At 49.5% G+C, this 17106-nt stretch overlaps 4 protein-coding genes across 4 annotated transcripts; 2 read left to right on the forward strand and 2 right to left on the reverse strand.

Moving 5' to 3' along the window:
• Positions 1-491: 491 nt before the first annotated feature.
• Positions 492-5016, forward strand: CkaCkLH20_05989 (uncharacterized protein; the record flags this gene model as incomplete). Its single annotated transcript, XM_038888706.1, has 7 exons — positions 492-1643; positions 1694-2021; positions 3177-3305; positions 3421-4091; positions 4155-4501; positions 4567-4850; positions 4901-5016. The coding sequence occupies 7 exons, from the start codon at positions 492-494 to the stop codon at positions 5014-5016; spliced, it is 3027 nt and encodes a 1008-aa protein (XP_038746042.1).
• Positions 5017-5487: 471 nt separating this feature from the next.
• CkaCkLH20_05990 (FAD binding domain-containing protein) lies at positions 5488-7293 on the reverse strand (the record flags this gene model as incomplete). The annotated part of the gene is made up of 5 exons (XM_038888707.1): positions 5488-5983; positions 6042-6354; positions 6420-6591; positions 6724-7152; positions 7207-7293. 5 exons carry the CDS (start codon positions 7291-7293, stop codon positions 5488-5490), a joined length of 1497 nt encoding a protein of 498 aa, XP_038746043.1.
• Positions 7294-9749: 2456 nt separating this feature from the next.
• CkaCkLH20_05991 (integral membrane protein (Pth11)) lies at positions 9750-11292 on the forward strand (the record flags this gene model as incomplete). Its single annotated transcript, XM_038888708.1, has 8 exons — positions 9750-9945; positions 10008-10027; positions 10097-10130; positions 10187-10260; positions 10317-10418; positions 10509-10693; positions 10756-10851; positions 10926-11292. 8 exons carry the CDS (start codon positions 9750-9752, stop codon positions 11290-11292), a joined length of 1074 nt encoding a protein of 357 aa, XP_038746044.1.
• Positions 11293-11610: 318 nt separating this feature from the next.
• CkaCkLH20_05992 (uncharacterized protein) lies at positions 11611-13293 on the reverse strand (the record flags this gene model as incomplete). Its single annotated transcript, XM_038888709.1, has 2 exons — positions 11611-12928; positions 13055-13293. 2 exons carry the CDS (start codon positions 13291-13293, stop codon positions 11611-11613), a joined length of 1557 nt encoding a protein of 518 aa, XP_038746045.1.
• Positions 13294-17106: the final 3813 nt, after the last annotated feature.

Below are 17106 nucleotides of genomic sequence, written 5' to 3' on the forward strand. Positions count from 1 at the left end.
TCACGACATCAGAGACATCGGAAAAGGCGAAGTAACCGATGATGAACTTGAAGTGGCTTTCCGTTGTGGGAAATGGGGAAATACGACACCAAGCAAGTTGTTTCTCAGAGTAAGCTTCTTTCGTGACAAGCGACGACGAGTTCCACGTTGCTAATACTATGAAAAGTTGTATCATGATTCTCTATGCACTCTCAACGAAAATTCCGCCCACGGGATGGTCAGTCCGTCACTGCTTGGGAGCAATGGTGTGGCCCCACTTGCGATTCTCTCCGTGTAAGTCTCCTGGCTCATGAGGCTATGATCCCTCCATAGGACTAATAGAACCCAGCATTCCGGATATCGTACGACATATGTCGAATCTGATTGTGAGAGCAGAGAAGGAAGTGATACTTGCAACCAACTTTTGGCAAAACGGTGCTGCTTCGAAATACATCACGGACGGCATGAGAGAGGCTTCCCGTCGAGCAGGGGAACGCGGAACCAGAATCACGATGAAGATCATATATGACCGTGGAAGCCCAAAACAGCTATTCGAACCGCATTACGTCGTCCCCGAAAAGGAATACACGGGCAAGGCCGTGGGCCTGCCGCCTAAGCACGAAATCCCGAACATTGACCTGGAAGTCATGAACTATCACGATCCGATGCTTGGCACATTTCACTCAAAGTTCATGATTGTGGACCGTAAGATCGGCATCGTACAGAGCAACAATATTCAGGACAACGACAACATGGAAATGATGGTTCAGGTTGAGGGTCCGATCGTCGATGGGTTGTATGATATGGCACTATTAACTTGGCATAAAAAGCTCGATCCGCCTCTTCCGTGCCTCGGAACACCAGCTGCTGAAGCCAAATCAGGCAGTTTTGGCGAAAACCACGACTCCATCTTCACACCGGAAGGAACGATGAAAGGTCACAGGGTTGTGATTGATCCTGCGAAGATCCCTCAGCGGACAGCTGCATACGGTCCCGGGGCCGATCGGCTATCACCCAGCCAGAACACGTCTGCCAACACGGAAACGGTTTCCGCGGCCACCCACAGCAACGGGTTCCCAGAAACGCCAAACGGTTCCAACGGAGTGAATGGCTCCAGTCTGTCTTCAACTGCCGGTAATGGCATCGCAGCTACCAACCAGGACCCCCAATCAGGCATACAAGGACAACAAATTTCAGAACCACCAAGAGATACACCGCTGCCAGAGCATACGCATAACGATCCTCATTATGACACGGATATTGCTGGCGAGATTGCGCGCGTGCAATCAGCTGTTTCTGCGAGCCCCAACGAGACGCAAATGCAAGCTGTCACCCGACACTTGAATCACACCGTCAGCAAGGACTTCAAGGGAACAGCACCCGAGTGTCAACCCACAGATGAGATGACTCCCTACATACCACATCCAGCACACGAACCATTCCCAATCACACTAGTCAACAGGCATCCTTACGGACCGCCAAACCATCACTCAGTATCAAACCCGCAGAATGCCGCATGGTTGTCAGCTCTTCGCAACGCGGAGAAGAATGTTTTCATCCAAACCCCAACACTTAATGCGGAGCCGTTGGTGCCAGCCATAATTGAAGCTTGCGAGAGAGGCGTTGATGTTTATGCATATGTCTGTCTTGGTTATAACGACGCGGTAGGCTTAAGTCGTCCCCTTTACTCAAGTTCCATACTAATATATTGCAGGGTGAATTATTGCCGATGCAGGGAGGTCACAACGAAATGATCGCCGCTCATCTGTACGAAAAGCTTTCTCAACCTGCACGACAACACCTACACTACTTCTGGTACGTGGGTAAAGACCAAAGCCGCCCCATCATCGCCGAGTCAAAGAAGCGCTCTTGCCACGTCAAACTCATGATCGTGGATGAGTCAATTGCGATCGTGGGGTCTGGAAACCAAGACACTCAGAGCTGGTTCCACTCGCAGGAAGTCAACATCATGTTGGAGAGCCGTGATGTGTGTAGGGCTTGGATCGACGGGTTGAGGCGCAATCAGAACACGCACCTATACGGTGAGCTTAACCGAGAAGATGGAGTGTGGAGAGATCATGACGGAAAGGAAGCCGAGGGTGCTACTGGAGTAGATCCAGGTCGGTTCAGCTGGGCAAAAGGTTTGGTAGGCGCAGTCAAGAGATTGAAAGGTACTGGTGGTTTCTAGAGAAGACGGTGATGCATTGCGAAGATGGAAAATTGCCACCTATTGGAATACTTGACGTTGATGAACATACGCATGAATTATGGGAGTTCGTATAATGTCCACTTAAAGTAACATTAAAAGGCCTATTCGGCCGAGTAACTGGCCCTCAATACGAGACCTTGCTGTGTTGAAAGTTTTTGGCCGTGGAAGATTTCAACAATGTTTTGCTACTTCCCAAATTTTGGCATCTATTCGTCAGTTCTTCAGCGTGGTTGAAGTCTCAATCTCGGTATCTCTGCAGAGCATCTGATAGATCTGCTTTGGGCAATAACAACATGTATTGAGCAGAACATTGGATACTGTAGCTCACATGATCTGTTCCAGAAGTCCAGCGCAAAAGTGTTCTTATGCTTCTTGTTCTTGGCATCTGCACCTTCACGAGACGCCTGTTAAACCGTGAAGGATACGCTGTCTCGGGCCTGCGAAAAGCGCAAGATCGGTCCGGATGAATAATCGTCACTCGGCCGACCGTGATATCAGACGAAGCATTCGGACGAAGATTTCACCGTAAGCGCAGAATACAGCACCTCATTGGCGCGGGCACTTCGCAAAGTATGTCTGTTTCGTGAGGGAGAAGGTTTGCTCGGAAAGTCTTTCCCAGTGCCGTATGTTTTGCCTCTGAACTCTCGAAGCCTTTCAGCCAGTGAAAGCTGTACCTACCGAAGGTTTTCTACCCAACACGCACGAGCTCACCGAATCCTCCGTCGCTTTCGTTAAGATACTTGCTTCCAGGCCGAGGACGTGGGTGATGTGGTCAACATCAATTCGACACATCATCTGACATCCCGCGGCAGGTTCGACCTCATAACAACGACTGCAAAGCGCATCGCACTGCACTGGTCGACGTCGGTCTTGCATCTATGAAATATCTTCCAGCACTTTACGCCCATTTCGACTCGAGTCATTAGAGGAGACAAGCAATAGCGAGATGGGAGAAAGGCCGCAGAGATGTTAAGAACATACCTTACAGACCACAACAGACTGGTGACCAAGCGTCATCTTACCTCGAACTTGCTTCTGGTTACCATGGTGCTTGGAACAAGTGTATTCAGTTACGGATTTGAAGGAACTGTTCTGAACACCATTCAAGCCATGACACGTAAGTCTCCGCACCATTGCCCTTACTCATGAGGGTGGCATCGCACGAAACCCACCGCTTCATGAGACTCAGAGACATTTACGGGCGATCAGGATGACTGAGCAAAATCACATAGCATTCGAACGTGAATTCGGCGAGTACCTCCCTGAAAAGAACAAGATCGGGTTTACCTCCACCAAGCTATCCTACTTGAACTCCTTACCACTCATCGCGTTTGCCGTCGGCGTCATCTTCGCTTCCCAGCTCGGCGAATATTATGGCCGGAAGATCGTTCTCATCTGCACTAATACCATCTGTCTCATCGGAATCATTGTCACCTTCACATCTTCTACTTACGGTCAAGTCCTATCGGGTCGCATGATAATCAACTTTCACGTGGGCATGGAGGCATGGCTTATCCCACTTCTGCAGGCTGAATTTGCTCCGCCTGCCATCAGAGGCGCCCTCGTGTCCGTTTACACTACAAATATTGTCCTTTCTGGGTTCATAGCGTCCATCATCACGACTGAGACAAGCAAACTGAAGGATGCCGGTTGCTGGAAGATACCAGTGGGTTGTTGCCTCATCTTTCCAACGCTGACGCTCTGCTTCGCCTGGCTCGTACCCGAATCTCCTCGGTGGCTCTTGCGCAAAGGTGACCGTGTGAGAGCTGTCGACGTACTCAACTATCTACACGGAGCAAGGAACGACTACGACTCGGAGAAGGAGGCGGAACTGCTACTCGAGTCTTTGAACCAGGCCAAAAGCAAGGGAAAGTGGTCTGACTTGGTAAAGGGGACAAACCGGGTAGGCTCATTGGCTTCTGTGCAGAAGTTTTGGAAACCACTGCTAATCATTGGTACATGACAGCTTCGCATAACTACCAGTGTAGTTGCAGCGGCATTGGTTCATCTGGGTGGACAGTCGTTTTCTAACCTCTACGGCACGATTTTCATGAAACAACTGAACGTCATGGACCCCTTCGCAGCAACAATGCTCAAAAAGGCTCTCCTCGTCATTGCATCTCTTGCGTATATGGCAGTCATTGACCGAGCTGGTCGTCGCCCGGTTTTCTTAACCTTCGGCTTCATCATGGTGACAGCCTTTATGATTATGGGTGGGCTCGGGACCATGAGGCAGACTCGACCCATCAGATCAGGCTCATTGGCCATGATGATGATCTTTCCAATGGCATACGTGGCATCATTTGGATCATCGTAAGTTCATGGAGCCTAAGTTCGCAAATCCCAGCCGTCAGGCATCGTGTACTGATATGTCGCAGCCTGGCACTTCTAGGTTCCGAGATCTTCAACACCTCCCTCCGAGATAAGGCAGGTATGGTATTCTGGTCGGTGTCAAATGTCTTCAATTTCGCCGTCACCTTCACAATACCCTATATCATCCAGGAGCCAGGCAACCTTGGACCCAAGATTGGATTCGTGTTCGGTTCTCTGAGCGCGGCGGGTCTTGTTTGGGCATACTTCTACCTACCCGAGCTATCAAACAAGACATTTGAGGATGTCGACGAAATGTTTGAGATGAAAGTGTCGGCAAGGAGATCAAGTCGTGAGTATCTCTTGGTCCCTGCAGCGTTGAGAATGACTGACAATGATTAGATTGGAAAAGCATACGCCTTTCAGCTCTTGAGGCTGAGCACGGTAACCTGCCATCAGATGACAGTAAGGACGGGCCAGCAACGGTCAACGTGTCTACAGAGACCAAGCCAGTTTGAATGGGGAAATTGAGTTTCGAGCAAAATGAACGGCACGTGACGAGGTTCCAAAGTTTCTCGAAGATGATCTCGTCGCCAATCGCAACCGACATGTGTGTGACGTAAAGCCGGTGTTGGGCCTCATGGTATAGACAGAGAGAGATCGCTGTGAAGGTGTTCCGTTTACGCATGCTGAGGAATGTGGGATCTGTGACTGGATATTTTCCTCCAAGTCTTCTACTTTGGATGCAATCCGAGTTGATGGGGAGCAACTGCTCAATTTCTATTTATATCATTACTAATACAAATGAAGAAGGTTAGAGAGATTATGAACTAAGGAAAATGTCCTGGTAGGACCAACATGAAAGCCTGGATCATCGTCTGTGTCCCAGTTTCCGCAGCAGTCCACCGGTTGGAAGAGAAGCAACAATACAAATATCAACACGAATCGAAGCGAACAAGGTAAGGCTGGTGTTAGCCTTCGCCTTGGACTTATGCAAGCTTGAAGCCTGTTCTGCGGAGGTTCTGGAAAACACCCTCAGGGTCGTACTGCTCGGCAACCTCGCTCATGAAGTCGAAGTTCTTGTACCCGTGAGTAGCCAAGGGGTCTTGGTCGCCCCAAGCATAGTTGGTGTACTTCCAGTCCTTGTACAGTCCGAGGTCCTTGGCGTAGGTGTCAATAGCGGCCCGGAATTGCAAAGCGTATGGGAGCAGGATCTCCTGATTAGGCTCAGTATCGACCGTCAAGGCGATGAGCCACATAAGAGTCGGACCATCGGCAACTACATCTTCGAGACCAAGCACATTGCCGCCAGACTTTGCGCTGTGTTGCACAATGGATTGAGTGACGGGCTGGAACTGGATCAAGACATTGAAGTCAGATTCAGGTGCGGCGGCCTTCATCTTGGGTGCGTATTCTTTGAGCTTCTCGTCAATGAAGTTCAGAATGCGGACGTCATGGGCGGTTTGACCAACAAGCCAGTTGGCACTGTGAAGGCCAGTCAGCAATGTTGAATAGTCTTAACTCATATCCGATGTGGACTTACTAAAGGCCAAGAGGCGTCGGACCGGTGAACTGAGGAACCAGATCTGAGACAGCACCGACAGCAGCCGTGGTGGAGATGTTGGGAATGGCGAAGTAATCGTTGAATGCCGGAGCATTATCCTTGGCGTCGACATTGCTCAAGATGGATCGAAGAGTGAAGCCCGTCTTATCGTAGTAGAGAGCAACAATATTCTGGCTGGCGAGGTCTTCGTCCATGTGATCGGCGAAGTTCATGTAGGCGTCGAAGACGGCATCTCTCTCGGTTTGATTGTACGTGACAAAGCCACCCCACATTTGAGTCGAGTCGACGGTGTCTGAACATAGAACTGTTAGCATAATGCATCACAGAGCTGGGAAGCCAAATGGGATGCTAACTTACTCTGATCAATCTTCGTGACGAAACCAAAATTTCCAGACCCTCCTTTCTGTACCTTCCAGAGATCGGCATTTTCGTTCTCGTTTGCGTTCACCACCGAACCATCAGCAAGAACAATTTCGAAATTGGTGACTTGATCGCAAGAAAAGCCACGGAGGTTGGTGTGGAATGAATACTGCAAATCGGTAGACTTAGTCTCAAGGCTGCAGAAAGATGATGAAGATTCTAAGTTCGCAACCAGAAGACTTGCGATGACCATCAAAGGTTTCTCGACGATTCGTGGGAGGAATGTTGAGAGGTTACTTACGCCACCGCCAGTGGTGAAGCCACCGACACCAACCACAGAGGCTCTTCCTCCGACTGCCGTGACACCATAAGGATCGAGAGCCTTGTACACCATGCCCCAATTGGCTCCGGGCTGGATGGAAGCGACTTTGGTGTTTTCATCGTACGTCGTAGCGTTCATGTAGCCGAAGTCAACGGTCACGCCAGTCTTGACGCCATTGGACCCCTTCCATGCTGAGTGAGCACCGCTCCGGATACCGAAAGGACACTCGTGTTTAGAGATGATCTTGGCGAGTGCTGAGACATCTTCTGTGTTCTCAGGCAGAACCATACACCATGCTTCTTGGGCGGCGTTGGCTGAATAGTACGACTTTAATCGAGCATCGTAGACAGCACTGTCTTGGCCATAGACCTTGCCTTTGAGATTCTCATCTCTGGCAAGAGCCGAACACTTGATGACAAGTTAGGAGAGATAGTATGGATACGTGGCCGGGTAATGACTGACACAAGTACACTTGGGACTGCGACCCTTTGCTGACACGGTCGAGGCGGCCAAAGCGAGGATCGCCAAGACCTGTGTCGAGAACTTCATGGCTGTAAGTCTGCGCACGATCTCCCGTTTTTCCACGTCGATCTCAACTGTCTTGGGCGGTTTGAAGTTGAGTCGAAGTGAAGATCACGTCTGGCTACACACGTGCTATCGGTCCGGGGGTAGTCAAGGCAAGTCAAAAAGAAGCAAATATTAGAAACGAGTGGAATGGAAGACGTTGCATTCGGGAAGCCATGTCAAGTGTATCCGCTGGTTTAAGTTCCTCATCAAGTGGCCAAGAGGAAATCAGCATGACGGGATCTAATTTCGTTGAAGGAGCTAGTGTAAGTGCCACTCCCACCAGCCGGGCGGGGTGGGTTCCGCAGACTTGAATACACATAGATTCGGCAAGTCGATGAAGAGAGGAGCATACAGCAGTAACGAAAAAAATATCAAACAAAATTCAATAACTCTTCCGTGAGGCTCGATCTCTCGTCATGATGTAACGTCACCTCAAAAATGTGAACCTCAAAATGGATCAACAGTCACAGTCGCATATGCCCAAGTTCCAGCCGCGAGTCCCCGTTACAAAGAAACCAACAGTCAACAGGAAAGAAAGTACGAAGATACGTCACATCGAAAGATCAGTTTATTCGCACTCATCAACCTGCCTATTTTGCATGGGTCTTTAATTACCGAAGTCTTCTAGGATAAACCGCGCCTGAGTCCGTGAACTAATAAGGAAAAAAGACGCAGCTTCAACTCAGCCAACTACCCATAACATTCAGGCTTCCTCATCCCAGCAAACCTTGATCGCTCATATCGGGAGAACATTTCTTCCTCCAGTAAGAAACGACGACGGTTCCGTCTGTTGTTCCGAGCTCAGCATCAAGGGAGGTCCTCCTCCAAGGTTTTTTAATCTTGAGTTATTCGGAGTCCGGTAGGGAATAGCCTGTTCAACTCGTCGACAATCCCCCGGATCTGCTTCCACACTTCCACTCTTGTATTGTGGATGATCGGTTTGTCTCAGATAGCGAATATGTTCATATGAGATATCGTGAAAACATTTTCGCCGCAGTGGCTGACCAAATTTTGTCGGGCTTCCCGAGAACCAAGAAAAGAAAACCAATGAGTCGAGTTGTGAGCATCTTTTCTGCCCTTCATCTCTTCTTTATCAGCGAAAAAGGTTCCGGCTCCTGAGAGGCTTAGTCCACGTTGAGCATCCGAGTCATGCTGAACCTTCGTTGTATTTCTACATAGCATATCCATGCAACCCAAAGACACCGTTGGGGCTTTGCAGGCAACCGCATATCGGTCGGGTTATGATGATCAGCGGTGAAACAAGAGCTCACGAGGTCATTGCCTTGATCGGGTTTGCAGCAGTTACTGCTCTAGAAATCCTTCATACTGGAGTGCTCACTGCAGCGCAACCTCGATGCTGCGACATGGCAGACGATCTCGGCAGGCTATTCCTATTGAGCGCCAGTTATTTGTAGACCATCGTAGATCGTTGACTAGACCCCGCAATCTTCCAAGTCAGTAGATTTGCGCAAGGGATGTTGATTCTGATAGGCTCACACAAAAGCTTGGCCAGATACATCGGCACACTCGGGATGCGACACTTGCTCTACCAGTCTGTGCAGAGAACCTCGCGAATCGGAATCTCTTCAACCGAACAAACTGGGGCTTTTGCGACATCAAATTGCCAGTGTCATAGAGAGGCCCGAGCCTCAGTCTTGGAGCGAGGTGCCGGTCCAGGCTGTGTCGGCCCTTCTCGAAGTTCCAGTGGGCTGGTCAACTTCCATCGTCCCCCACATCCCCGAGCTGCTTCCTGGGCCACTTTCTAAACGCTGCTGAGCCAATATCAGCTGACAACCGGCCCGTTTGTCTGGGAATCCCGGTGTAACATTCAGGGTCCCATCAGCCGAACCTTATTGCAAGTGAAGTACGGACGATGCTTCTCGAACGGGACACATATTGTCGATCAACCAACAAGGCAAGTTGCCCCTATTCACGGATAAACACGCGCGGAAGCTTGGATTCCCAAGGTTTTCAGTGCCACAGTATGCTATGTTCGGCAGTTAGTGGCTGCAAAGTCCGCTCTAAGATTGCGAGTGTCAGCTCCTGAAGCGCTCCTGATCGCCGCGCAGTGGCCACGGCATTGAAGCCAAGATTGACAGAGATTAGAATCCCGTGCAACCTCAAGCTTGCAAGTCGGAATCCCTTTGTATTCAGGAACTGCAAGAAACTTGGCTCGACAGTTGGCTCGGTTTCGCTGTGACGCCAGTTCGTCCGTTTAGCCACCTGGGAGAGCATTCGGAGCGTGTAATCTCGAGAACTAAAGATGGAAAATTTCGGGGATGGACCCTTGTCTCCTGAATTCAAGAGAGGGGAATCGCGTGCCCAGAGCAACCTGCTCAAACTCTGTCGCAAGTCAGGCTTTACATATAAGCAAAAGAAGACCAGTGCTGTTTTTACGTCTCGCCGGCCGTCTCCAAAAGTCCGCAGGTTTACCTACCATGTCGAATCAAACGGACCTTGTATCCGTGATCCCACCACCACCAGGTGTGACGGTCGACTTCGACCATCCGCGGCAACAGAAGGTACTTGAGCATTACCTGATTTTTGGGATCGGCGGCACGATCGCGTTCATTGCTCTATGCCAGAGGTTCTACACCAAAATATTCCTCTCGAAAGGCTTGCAAGTTGACGATGGTACGCTTTCCCTCTGTTTTTATCGCGTTGGATGCGTGCTCAATTAATACTAACTGACACAGCTTTCATGTTTCTGGGATGGGTAAGTGATCGACGGATCGCCCTCCTGCCCGTCTTGCTCTGGGTTGAGATTCTGACGATCACCTGGTAGGCTGCGTCTGTGGTCACACAAGCCATGCTTGTTGGTATGTATCGAATGTCACCTTGCGCCAACTCTTCAAATCTGACTGAAGCTTCACAGCCTCGATAGCTGAGGGGGGCATGTGTGCTCATGCTTGGGAGATGCCCCTGTCTAGATTCGAGCGATACTCCGTGGTAAGTGCCTGTGACTGGCGTACGTGTGGACACGCAAATAAACTGACATGACGAAGACGGTATACGTGACTGCGCCAGTCTTCATGCTTTGCAACGGTTTCACAAAGCTGTCTCTACTCACGTTCTACCTACATTTGTCACCGCAAAAATGGTTTCGTGTATGCGTTTGGATCGGCATCGTGATCGTATCACTTTATACGGGATGTATAACCTTTCTCATGTTGTTTCATTGCAACCCCGTTCGGAAGACTTTCGATTTCACCATCACCGACGGCAGCTGCTTGGATGTCGGTGTTCTTTACATCGCGACGGCCGTGTCCAACATCATCACGGATGTTATGCTGTTCATTTTGCCGTTGCCGATGATCTTCAACTTGCGTATGAAGATGGCTCAGAAGATTGGTGCCATGCTCATATTTGCGGTTGGGTCCATGTACGTTGCCTACCTTACTCACCGTTGATATACCCAAAACGCGGGTGGCTGACCTTTCACAGCACCATCGCAACATCAATTACTCGACTGGTTCTTCTTCCAGCCTTGCTCACCAGCACGGATCCTTCCTGGGACGCCGCCCCAGCAAATATCTGGACGTGAGTAGTCCCCTCTAACATGGTCGATTACCCCATCCAACATACGAACCTAACCGGATTTTGCCTCTCTTTAGATTCATCGAAGGCAATCTCTTCGTCATCTGCGGTTCAATGCCGACATTACGGAAGTTCTTCAAGCATTTCGCTCCCAAGCTCATGGGATCTTCATCGAACCCTTCCTCGTACGGCGCGGCGTACCACGTATCCGCATACGCGAATCAGCAGTCGAACATCGCGAAGAGCCGACACCGAGCTCACTACGAGCAATTCTCGGACGAAAACGAGATGCATACGTTCCACTCGGATCGCAAACGCACAGAAGAAGATATGGAATCCGGTTTCACGTCGGTGGTGGTTGCGGGCGGTGGAAGAGAGAGTGCCGACGACATGAGTGACAAGGCGATATTGCAGACCAAGACAGTCACGGTCCAACGCGAGTAATACGATCTATGAGTCGGCAGGGGGTTCTCAAATGGATATATGAGCATTAGAATGGAGTTTGGGACGGTGTCATGATACCAAACGGCATTATCATTGCTAGAAGGTTGTGGATGTAAAAGTAATGGAGTAATGCTAAATGAAGAAAGGTTTAAAGGATATGCGAGTTCATATATCCATGGGGCTTATAAACTCTCATTGTGTTGAGTGCTGGGTATTGCACTTATATCGCGTCATGTGGAAAGTTATTCTATTGTGTGGCTTGATACGATTCTTTTTTTTTGGTAGCTCGCGATGTCCTCACTTCTTCTGAGATGCGAGTCAATGGCGGCCATTTATCGTGTCTTGGCAGTACTGGTAACGCTTGTGATAGCCTTCCTTCAAAAACGGCGCCACCAACTCCTCTTCGGTTGCGTCAAGCTCTTCAAGTGAAGGTCCCTCGGCCAACCTTTTGATGGACCAACATACTTCGCCTAGGCGAACAAACCGCAGACCCCTACATTTCGCAGCAATCTCTAGTTCCAGGCCCGATGAAACCTCTGTGTCTGGGTGAAGCACGATGGTCAGCTGCTGAAGACCCTCCATCCTCCCCAGCCATTCGACAATTTTGTCCAGCAGATGAACAGCGGCTCGGCCGACCGAGAAGCCCAAAGTCGTTATCCAGGAACATCCGCTCAACATCCTGGCGCAGGCGATCTCTTCCTCCTCCTCTGGGTTGGTCCTGTATTTGGACAAGTCCCACAGCTTCGAGCTAATACTCGGCAGGAAGATCTTCTTGACCTTGCGAGGACCCAGCGGGCCGCCCGCAATGAACGGCACAGCTTTTTTCACTTCTTCATCATCTTCAGCCTCCGTGCCGTTACATCGTATTTCAAGCTGCTCAGCAAACTCGGGATCAAGCTTGTTCATCCACTTCGCCGAATCCTTTTCCCACTCGTGAAACTCCAGCAGACGAAGGTTGGGGGTCAATCTCGGAGAGATCACGTCCCATGCAATCGGAGCATGACCTCCGTCCCTTTCCGCTTCGTTTCCGGGCACCGCGGGTGACCAGTTGTACAGTTGAAGCTCTTCCAACGCATCAAGCTTCATGAATTTGCTGAGATATTCCGGGGGATCAAAGTGCCCTCGTTGAAAAGATATCGGTCGTCCAAGCTTCAACGATCGAATGCGAAGTGGCTTCCCCCCACGCTTCTCGTACACTTCTGCTAGATTTCGGATGAACCCAACTCTGCTGTGAGGGAATCCCCAGCGCTCATAGGTCCACGGAAACCGCGAGATGGAGAGACTGAGCTCGGTCAACTCGGGAGAGGCGACCATGATGTTTGCTGCTGCCCGGGCGAATCGTTCAATGGATCCCGGGATTTCCGTTAGGTGTAGGGCCTGGAGGCCGGAGAATTTCTCGTACTCGGCAATCAGAAAGGTCGGGAGGGACGGATCCGTCATGAGGATTTTGGCGGGTCTCATCTCTTCGTTTTCGTCGAACTCCCAGTCTCCTTCTGAGCCGATCTCAGAGGGGTCTGGCGTGTCCAGGCGACCCCGGACTTCGTTGAGCCGGACGGCGAGCGTCTCGAGCTTTCTATCTCGGGTTTGAAGGAGCTGCAGGAGATCTGATGATAAGGTTCCGCCGTGGTCGTCAAGGCTGGGAAGACATTAATATCTCGATATCCACAATACGTGTTCTGGAAGGGGAGGGGGCTAGTACATGAAGTGTCTGAGATTGGGTAGATTATCCAGTAGCTTCTTCAACGCGTCTTGCAGTTGCCACGCGTCTCCCTCGTCGACGTAATCGTAATTGCCATACCAATCCGAGGTGTGAACTCCGGGCTTGAGCCAATGGTAGCTGGTGATGATGTGCAGTGTCCTAACGTAACGCAGATTCTCTGGATTCCAGACTCCTTTCCACGTGGGTTGGTAGAGTATTCCTCTGTAGTACAGGGTTTCGTACAGAGTCTCGGAGAATATTGCGTTGAACTGCTTATTGACGAGACACAAGGCATGCTTCAACTTTCGGTTGTGTATCTGAGAAGAAATCAGCCCATGTGCAGGATAATTTTACCTTACGAATCATGTGAAGCAGTCTATGAGTTACTTACATATTCACGAATCATAAACAACAACTCAGTGGTTTGAGCTACTGCTGCGCCTGCTGAGAGACCTCCATGATTCGTCTGTAGTTGAGAACTCATAGCTTGGCTCGACCGGTGGTCGGTAAATTCTTTGCCAAGAATGCTTCCCGAGAAAATGAAAGTACGGGTCGTTAAGAGTCCAAAGATGTTGGTCCTGTCTTGCCTTATGTATCCGCTGGTATGCGGGTCGCAACGACTTGGCAAAGGTGACAGTCCTTGAGAACGCACCACTTTGTTGCTGATGCCTAAATCTCGGGCAGGGGTGCGAAGAGCCGACATCTCACCTACGTGATCTTATCAGCAACAATACTGCGATTGATTCAACACAACCCGAAGGCGTCTATCATGTGTTATATGCAAGATCCTTGTTTAAATATTGACGCGGATATATGATTCAGCGTAATCCCAAAGAAATAATCTAATGAATATTGCCGGTTCACAGAGCGTGTGACAATCTCATCCGGACGGTTCTCCTCCTACTCGCGTTTCCCACCCTTGCTGTCTTTAGTCTGGAAGCAGCAGTACACCTTCTTTCCAGTCAAACACGAACGACCATCTCCTTTGTCATCTTTTCCCTCTTCCTTCCATCCCTTGGGGCATTTCCCATCGCAGAAAGGCGCGTTGCCGTACCATTGACAACTGTTGTCCCTAACAAGTAGGGAGTGGATGTCGTTGTTTTCTACCATTCATATTAAACCACCATATTTCCAGAGAAATTCGTTTTGGGACAGATTATAAGGGTGCTCATACCGATAGGTGTAGCAGAGACCAGCGCCAGGAGGGCCGCAGCCACAAGGTTAATGCAATGCATAGTTTACCGTAGAGATAGATTCTTATGATAATACAAGTAGTAATGTTGTGTATCAAGGTGTACGGGCAGGAAGAAAAGTGGCTGCCACCACACACCGAGGGATGGGGAGGTGGTGGCTGAAATATGCCAAGAATTAGGTGGTGGGTGGTCAAGGCGGCAACGATGAGTGAGCAGCGACGCTCACTGAGGTTTTGGGTTTTCATGCCGACGACGGCGCATACAGAAGCCCGCATGAGCTGAAAAAAGGTTCAGACCAGCGAAATCCGAATATGCCGGAGAGGACTTCGTTGGCTGGGCTGGAAGTCATCTTCGCGTTCGGAAAACCTGGCTGTGAGGGACTAGCTAGTTTGAACGCCGTTGGAGGTCGTGCACTTCAAAGAAGATCGAAAAGTCCATAAATATCGTTCTAGAGCGTAAGTGTTTGTCTTTTCCTCCAACAGAATTGGACTAGTGCTACCGTTTCTCAGATGCACACCTACCTGCTGGAAGGTTGAGGTGCTGACACTATGGGTTGACATTTTTGGAGGGGTGAAAAGCCGTTGGCATCGCCAATATTAAACTTCAGAAATGGGGTTGAATACATCAGAGACGGCGCTAATGACGGAAGCTCGCGGGAGGGTCTGTTGTCCCCAGATTAAAATAATCTTGCTGAAGAGTTTTGTGATTCTGCGACTCTTTCAACTACTTCATCGTGCTCATCTGAAAGTTTTGGAGCCTGTGAAAGCATCAAAATCGGCTCAGTTGTAATCCTTGAAGCGAATGTTGGCAGAGAGAGCACTGGGTATACTATATATTGCCAAGCTTCCGGGGACTACGTGGGCAACTGCGCTGGACAAGTTATCTCTCAGCATTACTTTACCACGGGAGAGTACATATCTCAACTGTAGCCAGCTTGCTGTGAAGTGGATCAACAGAATGAAATTGTCGAACGTCGTTGACGTTCCGATTTCGGTGTTCGTGGCAATGGAAACCAAGACATCGACTTTCGCGAAAAAGAATATAGGTTTGGCAATTCAATATTCGCCTTTCAGAAGTCTTCTCGACGCTCGGGTTTCAGCTCGGCAGTGTTTATTCTAGAATAAACCAAAACAGATAGAAATCAACGACGACCGCAGATGAACATAGCTACGAAGGAATTACATGGTGACCATCCCGCCCTCTCCTCCAACGACCAACGTGAATCAGGAGATACCGCAGAGAAACTTTGATACGTGGCAAACATCGTGAATCCGATCTCAACTCGTGGTGGCTGCTGGGTGACACTGACTGATCAACTCCGATGTTTTTATATCCAGATATTCACATTCAACATATGGCACCGCTGGCTTTGAGGATGGATGGATCGGCATGGAATTCTTCTGGGGTACGAAATGTCACGCACAGATATAAATTTGGATGGGGCTCTGTTCAAAGATGCTTTTGTCCAGGCAAGTGCGGTGTGAATAAGACCGCGTCCATGACGAGCGAACGTCGTGGGACGCATGCCGAGATTGCGAGCTATGGCTCTACCTGCCCCGTCTTCTTACTTCCTAAGAAGTCGTTTTGACTGTTTAGAAGTGTAGCAAACGATTTTGTCATCGCTCGAATATTAATTGAGGAATAATCCGACAACACCAATGACGAGAAGCCAAAGAATCGAGTGAGTAACACTCGATATGAGAAATCGAACTTGAACTTACGTAGCTAGAGAGACTTAGGACCGGACTTTGACGAACGGTCATCTTAGTCATGGCTGAAGAAGCAAGCGGATTCAGTGACCCGCACTTGTCCCAGCAACTCAACAACTCCGCCGAAACCTCGCTGTTATAACCTGCTCGACTCCAACCGGTTGATTCTGTTCATGTTAGTGTTTCCAGGAAGGTGGATCTATTTAATACGCCAACACACCGAGAGTATGATTTGTGACACGCAATCTGCTGCTGGGTTTGGAACGCGTTCGTGGTTGTCAATCCGACTGCATCATCCACCCGAGCCATGCCATCATTACTTCTGGTACTTCTGCCACATGACCCATGAACGCGGAAGAAATTCTGGAAAGCAAAGACCTCAAAGCTGAGACGAATACAGATATGAATATAAGTAAGACGACGGGAACCGAATACGGACGGAGACTTCGGCTTCGTGGTAATTTGCATAAGAGGAGACTAGCTAACTGAAGGGCAACAACATAGGCTAAAGGACCTTTGGTTGGCTTTCCCGACACGGTTTGCAATTGAATCAATTGCTGGAACACGAGGTGGCCGGTCATTTACGATTGTGTTGTATCTCGTTCATAACACAACAGGCCCTCTTATAAACACCTCAAACTCCAACCCGGAAAAATAGTAACCTCTCCCCATTCCCAACATTCTGTGACCAAAGGCTCCGAAGCCCAGTGTACCACTGGGTTTCCCAGGGAATATAAAAGGCCAATATCACATCCAACTTCAACATTCCCACAGCAATCGAACGTCAAAATGTCTCTGTCTTAATGGCTCCTCTGCTTAGGCAGAGTGAATGATAGGACACTGCCCACTTCACTTGGGAGTCCGAGAAGAAACATGTATTTTGAGAGCGAGCGGCGCGGAAAAGACGTCGAAATATTCACGGTTGTGGAGGATTCGGGTTGGAATACACGGCAAAAGACACCCACAAGCGACGAAGAGATATGAGAAGTTCAGAGGTGAGAGGAAGATATCATCTTGGACGTGTGTAATAACGCGGTGCACAGGATATGATATTGCTCAGTCGACCGCTTGCGAGCCGTTTTCGCAACATGGAAGATTTCAGAAGCCTCATATCATTGCCTGCCTCGATGCCACCAGCAATACCGTACTCTTTTATAGCCAGAACCGAAATCAGCATTTAGCATACATCAAAACGCTTTAGCTCGCAGTCTAG

The sequence above is a fragment of the Colletotrichum karsti genome (genome assembly GCF_011947395.1).
Source record: "Colletotrichum karsti strain CkLH20 chromosome Unknown Scaffold17, whole genome shotgun sequence".
Lineage (NCBI taxonomy): Eukaryota > Fungi > Ascomycota > Sordariomycetes > Glomerellales > Glomerellaceae > Colletotrichum > Colletotrichum karsti.